Below are 12,664 nucleotides of genomic sequence, written 5' to 3' on the forward strand. Positions count from 1 at the left end.
CATAGATGAATGTAACCACTAGGTGGGTGCTGTCTCGTGTATACAAGCGCAGCAATTGTATGGGAACAGCCAAGCAGGATTTGTGAGGACCAGCCTCAGATACGATGGTAAGATCGAAACAGGGCGACGATCCCTTGACATCCCACGTAGATGTTTCTTTCTCTAGTAGAGTCTGCACAAATTACGCCCGTGCGTGGTATCCCTCCACATTCGCAATTTGGTAGTCTAGTCGTAGGTGAAAAAGTAAAGGGTTGTTGGTGGAGGGTCTAACGCAAAGTCCTCCGTAGGTCTCACACGTCCAGACCTAAACCAAGTGCTTAGATCCGACTAGCAAACTAGGTCTCAAGGTCGATTGCTATTGCTTTGATTCATGCCTTTGGCAGTGGGATCATTCTAGCATGTCGCGTTATGCTCTTACGATAAATCATACACTCTTCGAAATATGCAATAATGGACCTTTGGTGGCGCTACGTGACGGATATATTGTATACAAGGACTCGTCACAGCTTTTGAAACATACAATCCTTTGTTACAACTCTCACGCGGCTGCAACCTCCGCACATTCTGTTTACCCCAAAATCGACGGCACTTGCTTACGTACACATCGCGTGGCTAATCCACTAGGTCGTAATCTCCTGTTCACTAACAGTTGCCATGTCAACCACACGGCAATATAAAACTTTAGGTGAAGATATATGGCGCCAGAATACACAAAAAGTTGTAAGTATAGGTTTCAAGTAACATCCAGAATAGCGAAATCTTCACTCTTACCTATGGAGCATTGGTCGTACAGCTGATCAAGGACTATGAGGATTTCGAACAGGTCAATCTCCAGCTTGACAAAATGTGTGTTTGCGAGGGGGTTTCTCACATCTAGGGGTTATAATATTGGTACAAGATTAGTCGAAGACTTTCTTGCGAAAAGCAACTTGTCCAGATGTACCAACATTCGCGAAGCTGCTGAGGTGGTAAGCAAGGTTGGTTTCAAAATGTTTTTGGACATAACGCCAAATGTGATTTTCCCAGATTCCACTGCGAACACGAACTCTGGGTCTATGAACTCGTCGGAGCTTGTCATGAATGGAAATACTGCTCAGCATTCAAAAAATGGCGCCAACACCGCGTCAGGAACAGTTGGAACCCGCGATCCGAAAGAATTCGTCTTGCAATTAATGGAAAATCCATTGGCTGAATTTGTAGAGCTTCCTGATGAGGCTCTTCAAGGGGGGCTTTGGTACTCCAACGTGCTTGCGGGAGTCCTTCGAGGTGCCTTAGAAATGCTTCAAATTCAAACGGAATGTACTTTTATATCAGATTCCCTCCGAGGAGACGAAACAACAGAAATTCGCATCCGCGTCCTAAGATTTTTGCAAGAAATGGCTCCTCCTTCCGATGATTGACTACGTATATAGACAAACCTATTCATTCGAAGGGTAAAGGTGCGTTGGTGGGTCAAGCATAGACTCTTTAATTGTACGCGGAGAAACAAAGCGGAAGAAGATGTTCATGCTACCCGCCTTGTCATTGGTGCCAGAAGCACGTGCACCCCCAAATGGTTGCTGGCCGACCACAGCACCCGTACACTTATCGTTGTAGTACATCATGCCGGATGCATCACGAAGAAGGTTGCTAATGTGGATCAAAGCATGACGATCCGAGGCAAAGATAGACCCAGTGAGTGCATACTCCGTCGTAGAATCCACAAGCGCACAAGTCTCTTCGATCTTGTCATCGGGGTAGGCAAACACAGTGATAACAGGTCCGAAGATCTCTTTCACCATTGTGACAGACTTGGGGTCCTTGGTCTCAATGATCGTAGGCTGCACATAGTATCCAACCGAATCATCACCTTTACCACCGACGAGAATTTCTCCTCCCTCCTTCTTTGCCTCATCAATGAGACCCATAATCTTGTCGAAGGAATGCTTTGCGACAACCGGACCGACAAAATGCTTAAATTCATTCACAGGCCCCATCGACAATGACTTTGTACGTTCAATTAATTTCTCCTTCAGGCCATTTTCCCACATTGACTTGGGCACATACAAGCGCGACAATGCGCTACACTTTTGACCTTGATATTCAAAGGCAGCACGCACACACTGAGTAACGACGACGTCCATGTCAGCCGACTTGTGCACAAAGTGGAAGTTCTTACCACCTGTCTCACCAACAATGCGGGGGTAACCACGGTACAGGTCAAGGTTGGAAGAAATTTGCTTCCAAAGGGACTTGAAGACGAAAGTGGACCCAGTGAAGTGTAGACTTGTAAATTCACGATGACTCAGTGCAGCGCCCACGATCGGCTCAGCGGGGCCTGGTACGAACTGAATGACACCCGCAGGTACACCGGCCTCTTCAAGGATCTTGTAGACAAGATAATTAGAATAGATAGCCATAGGAGAAGGTTTCCAAACAACAACATTACCAACAAGAGCAGGGGTCATGACAAGATTACCAGCGATGGCAGTGAAGTTGAACGGGGACACTGCCAGTACAAAACCTTCTAGGGGACGATATTCAGTACGGTTCCAGACAGCCGGCGAATTACGAGGTGGCTGAATAGAATACATGTCGTCAATGTACTTGACACCGAAACGCAGGAAATCACAGATCTCAGCACCGGCATCGATTTCCGCCTGCCAAGCATTCTTACCTTGACCAACCATAGTAGCAGCAAGAAGTTTGTAGCGATACTTGTTAGCGATAAGATCAGCTGCCTTCATACCGATAGCTGCACGCTCGCTCCAAGGAAGATTAGCCCATTGCTTCTTCGCCTTGAGAGCACCTTCGATGGCAAGCTGTACCATCTTTTCGTCAGCCTCATGATAGTGGCATAATGCATGAGCATGATTACCGGGATTAACTTGCTTATTAAGTTTGCCAGTCTTGAATTCCTGACCGTCAATAATGATAGGGACCTCGTAGGGACCATGGGCAAGCATTTCATCGACAGCCTTCTGCAGTTCGATCCGGTCCTTTGAATTGGGTTCATAGTTGCGCTTAGAGTTAGTGTGATTATAACCTACCATGGGTTCATTGTTAATCTCGGGCAACTTAAATTCTCCAAATGTTGGAACTGGAGTCATGGTGATGATGTGAGGATAAGAATGGGCTAGGCACGTGGAAGCGGTAGTAGGTTTAGGGCCCAATATGGTCATGTACCTAGCCTTTAAGAAAGGCCTGGCAAAATATTACTTAATCAAAACTAAGGACATAAGCCATTAAACGGCGCTTTTTCTGTCACATACAATTCCCTTGGCACTACCGTAGCATGTTGGACGAAGAAAACAAAACAAAAAATAGCAAGAAACAAAGAAAGCCAAAAAATGTTGCGATTTCATCGTACTTAAAATGATATCCTTCAAAGAGCAGTCCGATACATAGAAAGATAAAAAAAGCCATTAAATAAACTAGTGCAGATTGTTACACAGGAATGCAAATTGATGCGAGGGTCATAACAGAAAAGAGACTTGAGCAACTAAAGATGCTTGGCACTTGAGGTATTTGATAGACCCTTAAAAGGAGAGGTCGCTGTCAAAGTGGGACTCCTCGATGAGAGAGAATATTTCGAAAGTGAATGCGAACTGTCTGAATGAGGCATCTCTAGTGATAACAAGGATGGCATGCTTCCACTTTTATGGAGCTGAAAATTCGTTGGACGAGTAGATTGGCTGTCTCCATTCGCATCAGAGGGCATACGCTGCCCAGGTGACAAAAACGATTCTCGAGCAAGTAATAACTCAGGTGACATTCTTGATCCATGAGGAATACGTGACTGAAATGGAATCGAAGAAAAATTTGATGAGTTCAATGCGTACGATGATGGATCTGAAGGTTGTTTTTGGATACCAGTATTTGGCAACTTTCTAAGATTAACGCATGTAGATTGGAAGTTGTCTGAAGCAACTTCCGTAGTCGGGTGTTCACTTGCAGCCACAGAGCATCCATGTGTCATCGAATTTCCGTAATCAGAAAAAGGAGCTCGTGGAAGTGACTGTATATTTGCAATTGATCGTTGCATAGGGTGCGCTGTTTTGAGCCATGTTTGTTGAGAAGAGCCAGGTGCTAACGAAGAGAGGACAGGTACTGTATTACTTCTTGGCATGATACTGGGATCCTGTTGTATACCTTTGGTTGACGAAGGTTGAACGCTAACAGAATTGTCTAGCTGCTCGACTTTAGCCAGCTTTCCTTGACCCATAAAATGATCAGCCTCAGGAGAAGTATTCATGGATACAGTTGATCGCTTTAATGACTTCATAGGCTCCTCAACCATCTTTGACTTGATATTCTCTGGCCTCACCGGCTGAGGGTCGGTATCTTCTGGAGTCAATTTTTCCTTCAATTTACCACGTCCCTTTTTGGAACCTTTAAAAGAAACCATGTGAGTACGATAGTGTTGAACGCTGTTATCATAGCGGGAAAATTGTGCATTGCAGTTAGGATATGTGCAACGATAAGGTTTTTCTCCAGTGTGGATGCGACTGTGACGGGAAGAGTGACCACTCGTAGAAAAAGTCTTGTTGCAGCCAGGGAACGGGCAAGGGTACCTTTTTTTCCCATCGATATTAATGCATCGTCTTGGCTTCCTGCCATTACTTTTCTTCACCTTTGCTTTGCTCGTTGACTTCGTCTGTTCGGTGACAGCGATTCCGGTACCTAGATTAACTGACGAAAAATTGCCAGAACATTTTTCATCAATTCTGATCGAATTAAGAGTAGCTTTTTCGCCGCATGCAATTTCTGGCTTCGTAGCGCTACCATCAGGCGTGGTTTGAACCGCTTGGTCTAGCTGAAACTTGTCTAATGAATCATTTTGAATTTCCATCCGAGTCTTCGAATTGTTCGGTATAAAACTTTCAGATGTACGGTTCACGTTCGCCAATTTGTGAGCATGCATATCAAGAGTAAGGAAACCTCACCCAACAAAGAATATAAAGTATGTTAGAAATGAAAAAAAGTTCACCGTCAAACGGGGTATGCGGCCCTTTCTAGAACAGAGGGATGGTAAAAATCTGCGCTATCTTTGAGCTAGCTGTCAAAGATACCAGACTTTAATCCATTCAGCCTTGAAAGTGCGAAGGGATCAAAGCAAACATTCATTTGCGGACCTTGGCTTAGGTCTGTGTCTCTCCACATTCAGCTATTCAAGACCATGCCACTCTATTTGCTGAATAATAACGTCATCTTACCCAATCTGACTGGGGGAATTAGCAGAATCTGCACGGTGCGAAGCAGCGAATAGTATTTGAAATCAATAAGATAATGCGCAGTCGGCCTGTCCTCGCGAGCCTATGCGAACGCGGATGACCTCAGTGCGAAACTAGTGGACCTGAATACTGCAGCATGTTGGTACCCGGATAGGTTGAAGTTTCCCCGGACCGGAAAATACTTGCTTGTTTCAATGGTTCCGCTACTCAATAGAACAACGTCTAGCTGATAAAAAACCGTTTCGCACGGAGCATTGTAGGAATATTAATATCCGATATAAATTGCATGTCCCCGGCGGCACGACATCCAGATTCGACAAACGGGAAAGATTTTGCTTTGTATTCTCCAGTAGACATCTACGAAAATATCTAATAGTTCTCGTGAGATGGAAGGCTAGGTAGCGAGCGGGACTGCTGTCGTTTTACAGCCTCGCGACGAGCAAGCCTTTCACGCTTTTCGCGTTTAGTTACTTTGCGGCCACGCGATTCCAAGCTAGGTGACGCGTCAGATGGAACCATGCTGTCCAAACCCGCCAGCGGGCTCGTCGATTCATCACCACTTGGATTTATCGTGTTATGACCCCGGTGTTTCACAGGTCTGAGAACAGGTGACACCAAAAAATTACCACCGACCACTGCGTGTTCCCCAACTCGTACCGATTTTCTCGATGACGAACTTGGCCCATCACAGTTAATATTGGGTTTGGTAGATCCAGACGAAATGGCAGGGTCTGCCAATGTGAGGTGAAGGGGGGACGTGGGATCCTGAAAATCATTCATTGCAGCAATGGTCCTCTTAAACGGTGTCGTTTGCTGTTTTTTCGGCACCGTGGATAGTGAGAGAGGCCGTGAAGGATCTGACTTTCGGCGACCAGAAAACGATTGTGTCAGCAAAAACGTACTGCTAGGTCGCTGGTGAGTCATATAGGCATCCGAAACAGGCGAAACATCGTTTGAGATACCCTTCTCTTGAGCAGTACGGAAGGCACCCATCGGAATACGATTCCACCTAGCAAATGCACGATCATGTGGTCCTGATGAGGATAAGCGCTTGCGCCACGGAACAGCATTTTTATTTACGGACGCATCCTCTTCACTGGAGTCACTGGTCGAATCTTGCCAAAGAAGACCCTCATCCAAAACATCACTTACGTCCATCATTTCCCCATTGGTCGAATCAGGAGGTTCCGGAGAAGAACCCAATGTTTCTGACTGTTTGCCGGCATTGTCCAAATCAGCATCCTGAGCTTTCATGGAAAGCGGATACGTGCGTTTACGTTTGGTTTTTTGAGAGGATTGGTTTATGGTCCGGTCGAATGAGCTCTCAACAGCAGTTTGTGAGCGCTTTCGTCGCAAATCTCGTTGCATGTTGTGCAATGCGTTAAAAGGTGACGGCGCACAATGCGATCCATCAATGACTGCACGATGGACTGATTTAGAGAATGCAGGCATGAACTGGCCCATCATAGGTTTGGATTCCTCCAAATAGTTGTCCTTCGGAGTAGTCGGCTCCTTTGTTTCACGCACATGGGTCGCGGCCGACTGGCTATCTTTATGTTCAACAGAGGCTCGACCGGATGGATTTTCATGCCCATTATCGTCATCATCAATGGTAATCACATTAGAAAGAGAGCTAGGTTTCTTGGGCGTCATTGCCGTAGGGACATTCGATGCACTTGGTGCAGGTGAACTCAAACGTGAAGAGCAACGCGTACGTGCCGCAATTTCACGGGCTCTGCGTGCATTGCGACCGCCTTTTGGCGCGATCGAGCCGATTAATAGGCGCGGGTAGGGCATGTCCTCGTCAGGGAGTTCGTCGGTCGTATCTCCATCATCCATAAGAGAGTTATCAGCATTGAATACACCCTCTTCCTTGGGGGGATAAACGTGTGATGGGTGAGCAGAATTGGTAGTTCCATGAAAGGTATCGTTTTCTGAGCTCTCCTCATCACTCTCACCAGCAAACTCAAACTCACCATCTGAGCCAAATACTGCCTCGCCGTCTCCTGCCCTGGCATAAATGAGGCGTCCATCAAGGTCTTCAATAACAAGCAAAGGGATGGCAGTTTTTAATGCTGCTTCATCGCTTGGCACATCTTCGGGCTTAGAATCATGTTTGTTACCATCTGGCTCATGCGAAGGGCCCATATGGGCTATCAGAGGAACAGATAAAGACCCCACGTCGCTCACCGTTGAACTAGTATCATCACAATCCCCTGATGATTCATCAGTAGTGAGAATCTCGTCGTCATTCAAAGTGCCGTGCTGGGCGTCCATCTCATCGGAAGAGTCAAAAAAGTCAGAAAATGAAGGCTCAGGACTTGAAGCAAAACCTCGTTGGGGTTTAAAAAGTTCATCAGCAATTACATCCTGGCGCTCAAGGGATAATCCAGCAGGTGTCAAGCTATCCCAAACGTTATTGTCATCGAAAAGATTAACATCCTGCCGATGACAAGCAGCATCCCGAATCATGTATTGCTCCTCTTTGGCGAGTTGAGATTCATCGCTGGAATCATCTGAACCAATTAAAGATTCGCCTTCCCCGGCAGCCTCAATTTGCTTTGCCATGTCGGAATCATCGGTATCCGGCACATCAGAAATTTCGCCGTGACTAGACGTCGAACGGCTGTTGGCATCAACAACCTCGCCCAAATCACTGACATCGTCGTCATCATCCTCATGTGTTGAAGAATAATCCATAGGATTCATAGGTTTCAAAGAATTTGGAAGTTCCTCGGTCTCTTTGACCGAGTCTGAGGGATTAGCTTTCAGAGTGGAAACCGCTGAAGCAACCTGCATCGCATACAAACACTCAGAGATATATCAAGCTGTCCAGTGAAATATCGCAAGAGCTTAGAAAAATTGGAGTTCGCTTGTACTTCAAATTAAAGTTGTTGAGGTGTCTGCTCCAGCTCAGAGACTTGATTGTTAGAAATAGTATAGCTTAGATTCAGAGATGATAAGAAGGTAATTTGCGAAATGCAATACTGATTGTATGGTTTTAAAAAGTCTTGGCACCCAGTGATCCTAGATGGCATGATATCAGCGCAAATCGACAATGGAATGGTTATACGCCGCGGACGTTACCGATACAGTGAACTCCCACTATACAAGTGATCTCAAGGTGCGACTCTTACGTCGACTAATTGAATCAATCACTAGAATAAATTTTAGGTCAGAGTTCAACTCCTTTTGCACAGATGCACTTCAATCCGAGGTCGTACGATGCCAAGTAGCGCACTAGACTGTGGTCATGCCGCCAGCTCCCAGTCTTTTTTGCAGCCCCTGGCGAATCCGCCCAACCGCCGCTTGGAGTCCGAGCGCAGGCCAATCGCAGCGCTTCCGCCAGAAAAATTTCTTTCCAGGTAATCAAAAGGCCACTTCTGCAGGAAACAAATAGATTAGTAAAATAGGCGAATGAAATTTTTGTTGCGATGAGGTCTCACCTTGCCACAATCGGTGCAGGCAACATGTCGGCCACATTGAAGGCATCGATCGCGCCGGTACCTACAGCAAATGATTTCTTGGACATAGTCTTGTCCAAAACACAACGCAAGACACCTACGGTGATTCACCCTGGATTCAAAATTACAAGAATCCGAACATTTTACATGCGGAAAGTCATGTTCACCAAGGATGCGTTCACTGAAAAACTACAGGCGATTCTTAGTGAATTTCCTGTTCTAGAGGTATGTTACTTGTCATTAATTACTTTTAGAATCTTCATCCTTTCACATCGTCGCTTATGAAGTATGTTATTGTCACCAGACTAACGATTCAGTGTCTTGTACGACAAGAACCATTATAAACTTGCTCTAGGTCAAATTAACACAGCTCGTCATCTTATTGAGCAAGTAGCCAAAGATTATGTCCGGCTTATCAAGTTTGGCGATAGTCTTTACCGTTGCAAACAGCTTAAGCGTGCGGCTCTCGGTCGAATGGCTACTATAATGCGTCGGAACAAAGACCCTCTTGCCTACCTTGAGCAGGTCCGCCAACATATCTCTCGTCTTCCAGCAATTGACCCTAGCACAAGAACTTTGGTTGTCTGTGGTTATCCTAATGTTGGAAAGTCGAGTTTTTTGAACAAGGTGACGCGCGCTGATGTGGACGTTCAGCCATATGCCTTCACTACAAAGTCTCTCTTTGTTGGTCATATGGATTACAAGTATCTTCGCTGGCAAGTAATTGATACACCAGGTATATTGGACCACCCATTAGAAGAAATGAATACAATTGAAATGCAAGCCATCACGGCACTTGCACATTTGCGAGCAGCCGTCCTGTATTTCATGGATCTGTCTGAGCAATGTGGCTATTCCATTGAGGCTCAGATTCAACTGTTTAATAGCATCAAGCCTCTTTTTGCTAACAAACCCACATTCCTGGTAATCAACAAAATTGATGTGGCAAGGCTGGAGGATTTAGACGATGAGAAAGCAAATGAAATCCGCAATCTCGTGGAGGAGTCCGATGGCAAGGTCCAATTGATGGAGATCAGTACATTCACCGATCAGGGTATCATGGATCTTAAACATCAAGCTTGCGAAACGCTGCTGGCAACGCGTGTCGAGCGCAAGATCAAGGGTCCGAAGGGTGATAACATTTTGAATCGTCTACATGTGGCAAAGCCGCAGCGTCGGGATGACGTTGAACGGTTGCCCTTTATTCCTGACTCGATTCTCGATGGAACCCGCAAAAAGTTTGATATGGAGGACCCGTCACGCCGTAAGACGGAGCGCGATATCCAAGATGAACAAGGAGGTGCTGGCGTTCACAACATTGACATGAAGAAGAACTACCTCCTTGCCAATGACGAATGGAAATATGATAAAATTCCTGAGATCTTTGAAGGCAAGAATGTGGCAGACTTTATCGATCCCGACATCGTCGAGTCCTTGGAGAATCTTGAGCGTGAAGAAGAGAAGCTGGAGGCTGAAGGCTTTTACGATGAGAGCGACGAAGAAGAAGACGAGGAAGACAAGGAGCTTCGCCAAGTCGCTGAAGCTATCAAGCAGCGTCAAGCTAAGGCAAAAGCCCAAGCACAGGACAAGAAGGCGCTCCAGAGTCGGGCGCAAATCCCCCGCAAGTTTCAGCATCGCACGCTGTCTCAGATGGCTGAAAATATGCGCGCCGCTGGTATTGACCCAAGCAACGTGGAAATGCGTGCGGAGCTGCTGGCTAAAGCAAAGGGTCTTGTGGGTAAACGCAAGAATCGTGTGGAAGATGAGATGGATATGGAAGATGATAATCTCGATGGCATGAATTCGGATGAAAGTATGGCTGTCGACGAGGATGCGACAGACTCTGTGCCATCACGCAAAAAGGTTCGTGCAGCTGCAACCAAGCAGGCACCGGCTCTCGCCCGTGGTAAGAGCTCGACTACTGCTTCAACAAACCGTGAAGGTGGACTCATTACATCTCGTGCTGGTGCAGCCCGTATCCCTGCACGCAACAGGCAAGCGGAAGGTCTCCGAGGCAAGGACCAGGAAATGAAGGCGCGGAGCTTGCATGAAATGAGCCTTCGCGATCGGAATCGTGAAGCTCGTGCTGGTGAATCTGATCGTCGGATCCAGGAATCAAAGCCAAAATGGCTCTTTGCTGGTAAGCGCAGCAATGGTACTACACGTAGTCGTTGATCTTTATGAGAATTTCACGTGTAGTTTGAATACAAAGCCAATTGGCCCAGTTCTGAAGAGTTGTATGTTAAGCGCATGTCGATTTTGCTGGAGCCTTTCAGCAAGACTGACAAAATGACATGGATGGAGTGTGATAGTATGTCGTAATGTTTTACTTGGTTCATAGCCATATTTCTCTCCATGTTTCTATAGATCGGTGCCCTTGAATTCTGGATGGAGGGCTTACTTGAACCCAAGCCAATAAGAGCGATCTTCGTCTTTGCGACTAGGTGTGGGCACAACGTCAAGCGAACCCGCATCGTCCAGCTATTTCGGACCTAAATAATCACTTCCTATCATGGTCTAGCGCTAGGCAAGCAGGCCCTAGCGGATGTGCATGAAAATAAAAGAACTAAGGATTGACATGAATTGGAATACATAAAGAGTCGAGACAGGGCAGTTACATGCTCGCCATATGCTAAGAATTTGTATTATCGTTGCTTTTTTGGCTACTTTAGGAAGAGTTAATGCTACAAAACTCTATATTTTTCCAAGGCAATATGGCGTAAGCCGCCAAGAAAAGATCGAGAGGCAGGCCGTCCACGATCCTCTTGAAGCCACTCAGAGTGTGGTCGGGATGCCTAATCTTGGACAACCGGGCTACGTGTCCTTTGCAAAGCACGAGTATGGTGTTGTTCATCCTGGTGACAGGGCCTCACACCACCAGGTGCCCTGGTTCGACGATGGCACCTTCCCTTTCACGCAGCCGGCTGGCTCCAGTCGCGACTCGCGTGGTGCTCTCAAGCATGTGCCGAAGTCGACAAACGGCTTTGTCCTGAAAGATGACCTTCATCTCAGCGGTGACGCGGTGCAGCCGTACTACATTACCGAGGACTACAACGCTGACGATGTCAAGCGAGCGATTGTCGTTATCCCGGGCATGCCCCGCGACGCATGGAAATGGACAACGTTGATGCAGAACGCTTTCCGCTATGTGTACACTAACAAGAAGTATGGCATGAAGAAAAAAGACGTGATTATTGTGTCGCCTCTTGCTCTGATCCAAGAAGATAAGGAGGCAGGTGCCGTGACGAACGACAACTGGGCCGTGTATAAAAGCTCATTTTGGTCGGCAGGTGGACACACAATCTCGCCAAGCTTGAAGAATCCTGTATCGTACTTTACGGCGTTGGACAAAATGGTGGATATGCTACTGGACAAGAGCAAGTTCCCTAACATTGACAAGGTGGTGATCGCCGGCCACTCGCTGGGAGCCCAGGCTGTTCAGCGGTACTCAGTGATCCGCAAGTATAACGACAACCAGGACGACTCGTTGTTGTGGTGGATTGGTAACCCGGGCTCTTGGACGTGGCTCACCGATAAGCGCCCGACCTACTGGCCGAACTGCCCTGACTTGATGAACTCTTGGCCCTACGGTCTAAACGAGACTGACCGATCAGGGTATAATCAGGGTATAAGTTCCGATGACCTGGTAAGTCATTCCGTGTACGCACTATTCAAATTGCCCTTGGTTTGATGGACAACGGAGCAGGAGATTCACATTGTCAAGCCTTCTATCAAGGAGCGAACCACTTGGACCGTGGGGCTCATTTTATTCTTAGTGTTGCAGGAATGAATGGCGGCCTCCCGTCCGGATTTGAAGTAAACTATGTGGCAAACGTCTCACACCAGGACTATCCAATGTTTGCATCTGTTCGGTCGCTCGACTTTATATTCGTTAAAGATTTCTGAGAAGTATTATGCTTACTTTAATTCGCGCCTTTATTCCAATAATTGCCATTGGTCTTGTTTTAAGGAGAAAGTACCTGTGAT

General features: G+C 46.5%; 5 protein-coding genes across 5 annotated transcripts; 3 read left to right on the forward strand and 2 right to left on the reverse strand.

Annotated features, from left to right (window-relative positions):
* Window positions 1-654: 654 nt before the first annotated feature.
* MSY001_1157 (uncharacterized protein) lies at window positions 655-877 on the forward strand (the record flags this gene model as incomplete). The annotated part of the gene is made up of 2 exons (XM_018886267.1): window positions 655-720; window positions 749-877. 2 exons carry the CDS (start codon window positions 655-657, stop codon window positions 875-877), a joined length of 195 nt encoding a protein of 64 aa, XP_018739758.1.
* Window positions 878-989: 112 nt separating this feature from the next.
* Window positions 990-1,400, forward strand: MSY001_1158 (uncharacterized protein; the record flags this gene model as incomplete). The annotated part of the gene is given in 2 exon segments (XM_018886268.1): window positions 990-1,299; window positions 1,315-1,400. The coding sequence occupies 2 exon segments, from the start codon at window positions 990-992 to the stop codon at window positions 1,398-1,400; spliced, it is 396 nt and encodes a 131-aa protein (XP_018739759.1).
* An 18-nt stretch (window positions 1,401-1,418) lies between these two features.
* MSY001_1159 (uncharacterized protein) lies at window positions 1,419-3,089 on the reverse strand (the record flags this gene model as incomplete). The annotated part of the gene is made up of 1 exon (XM_018886269.1): window positions 1,419-3,089. One exon carries the CDS (start codon window positions 3,087-3,089, stop codon window positions 1,419-1,421), a length of 1,671 nt encoding a protein of 556 aa, XP_018739760.1.
* Window positions 3,090-6,009: 2,920 nt separating this feature from the next.
* Window positions 6,010-8,012, reverse strand: MSY001_1160 (uncharacterized protein; the record flags this gene model as incomplete). The annotated part of the gene is made up of 2 exons (XM_018886270.1): window positions 6,010-6,026; window positions 6,116-8,012. The coding sequence occupies 2 exons, from the start codon at window positions 8,010-8,012 to the stop codon at window positions 6,010-6,012; spliced, it is 1,914 nt and encodes a 637-aa protein (XP_018739761.1).
* A 946-nt stretch (window positions 8,013-8,958) lies between these two features.
* Window positions 8,959-10,852, forward strand: MSY001_1161 (uncharacterized protein; the record flags this gene model as incomplete). Its single annotated transcript, XM_018886272.1, has 2 exons — window positions 8,959-8,963; window positions 8,995-10,852. 2 exons carry the CDS (start codon window positions 8,959-8,961, stop codon window positions 10,850-10,852), a joined length of 1,863 nt encoding a protein of 620 aa, XP_018739762.1.
* Window positions 10,853-12,664: the final 1,812 nt, after the last annotated feature.

This window comes from Malassezia sympodialis, genomic scaffold, assembly GCF_000349305.1.
Source record: "Malassezia sympodialis ATCC 42132 genomic scaffold, msy_sf_4, whole genome shotgun sequence".
NCBI lineage: Eukaryota > Fungi > Basidiomycota > Malasseziomycetes > Malasseziales > Malasseziaceae > Malassezia > Malassezia sympodialis.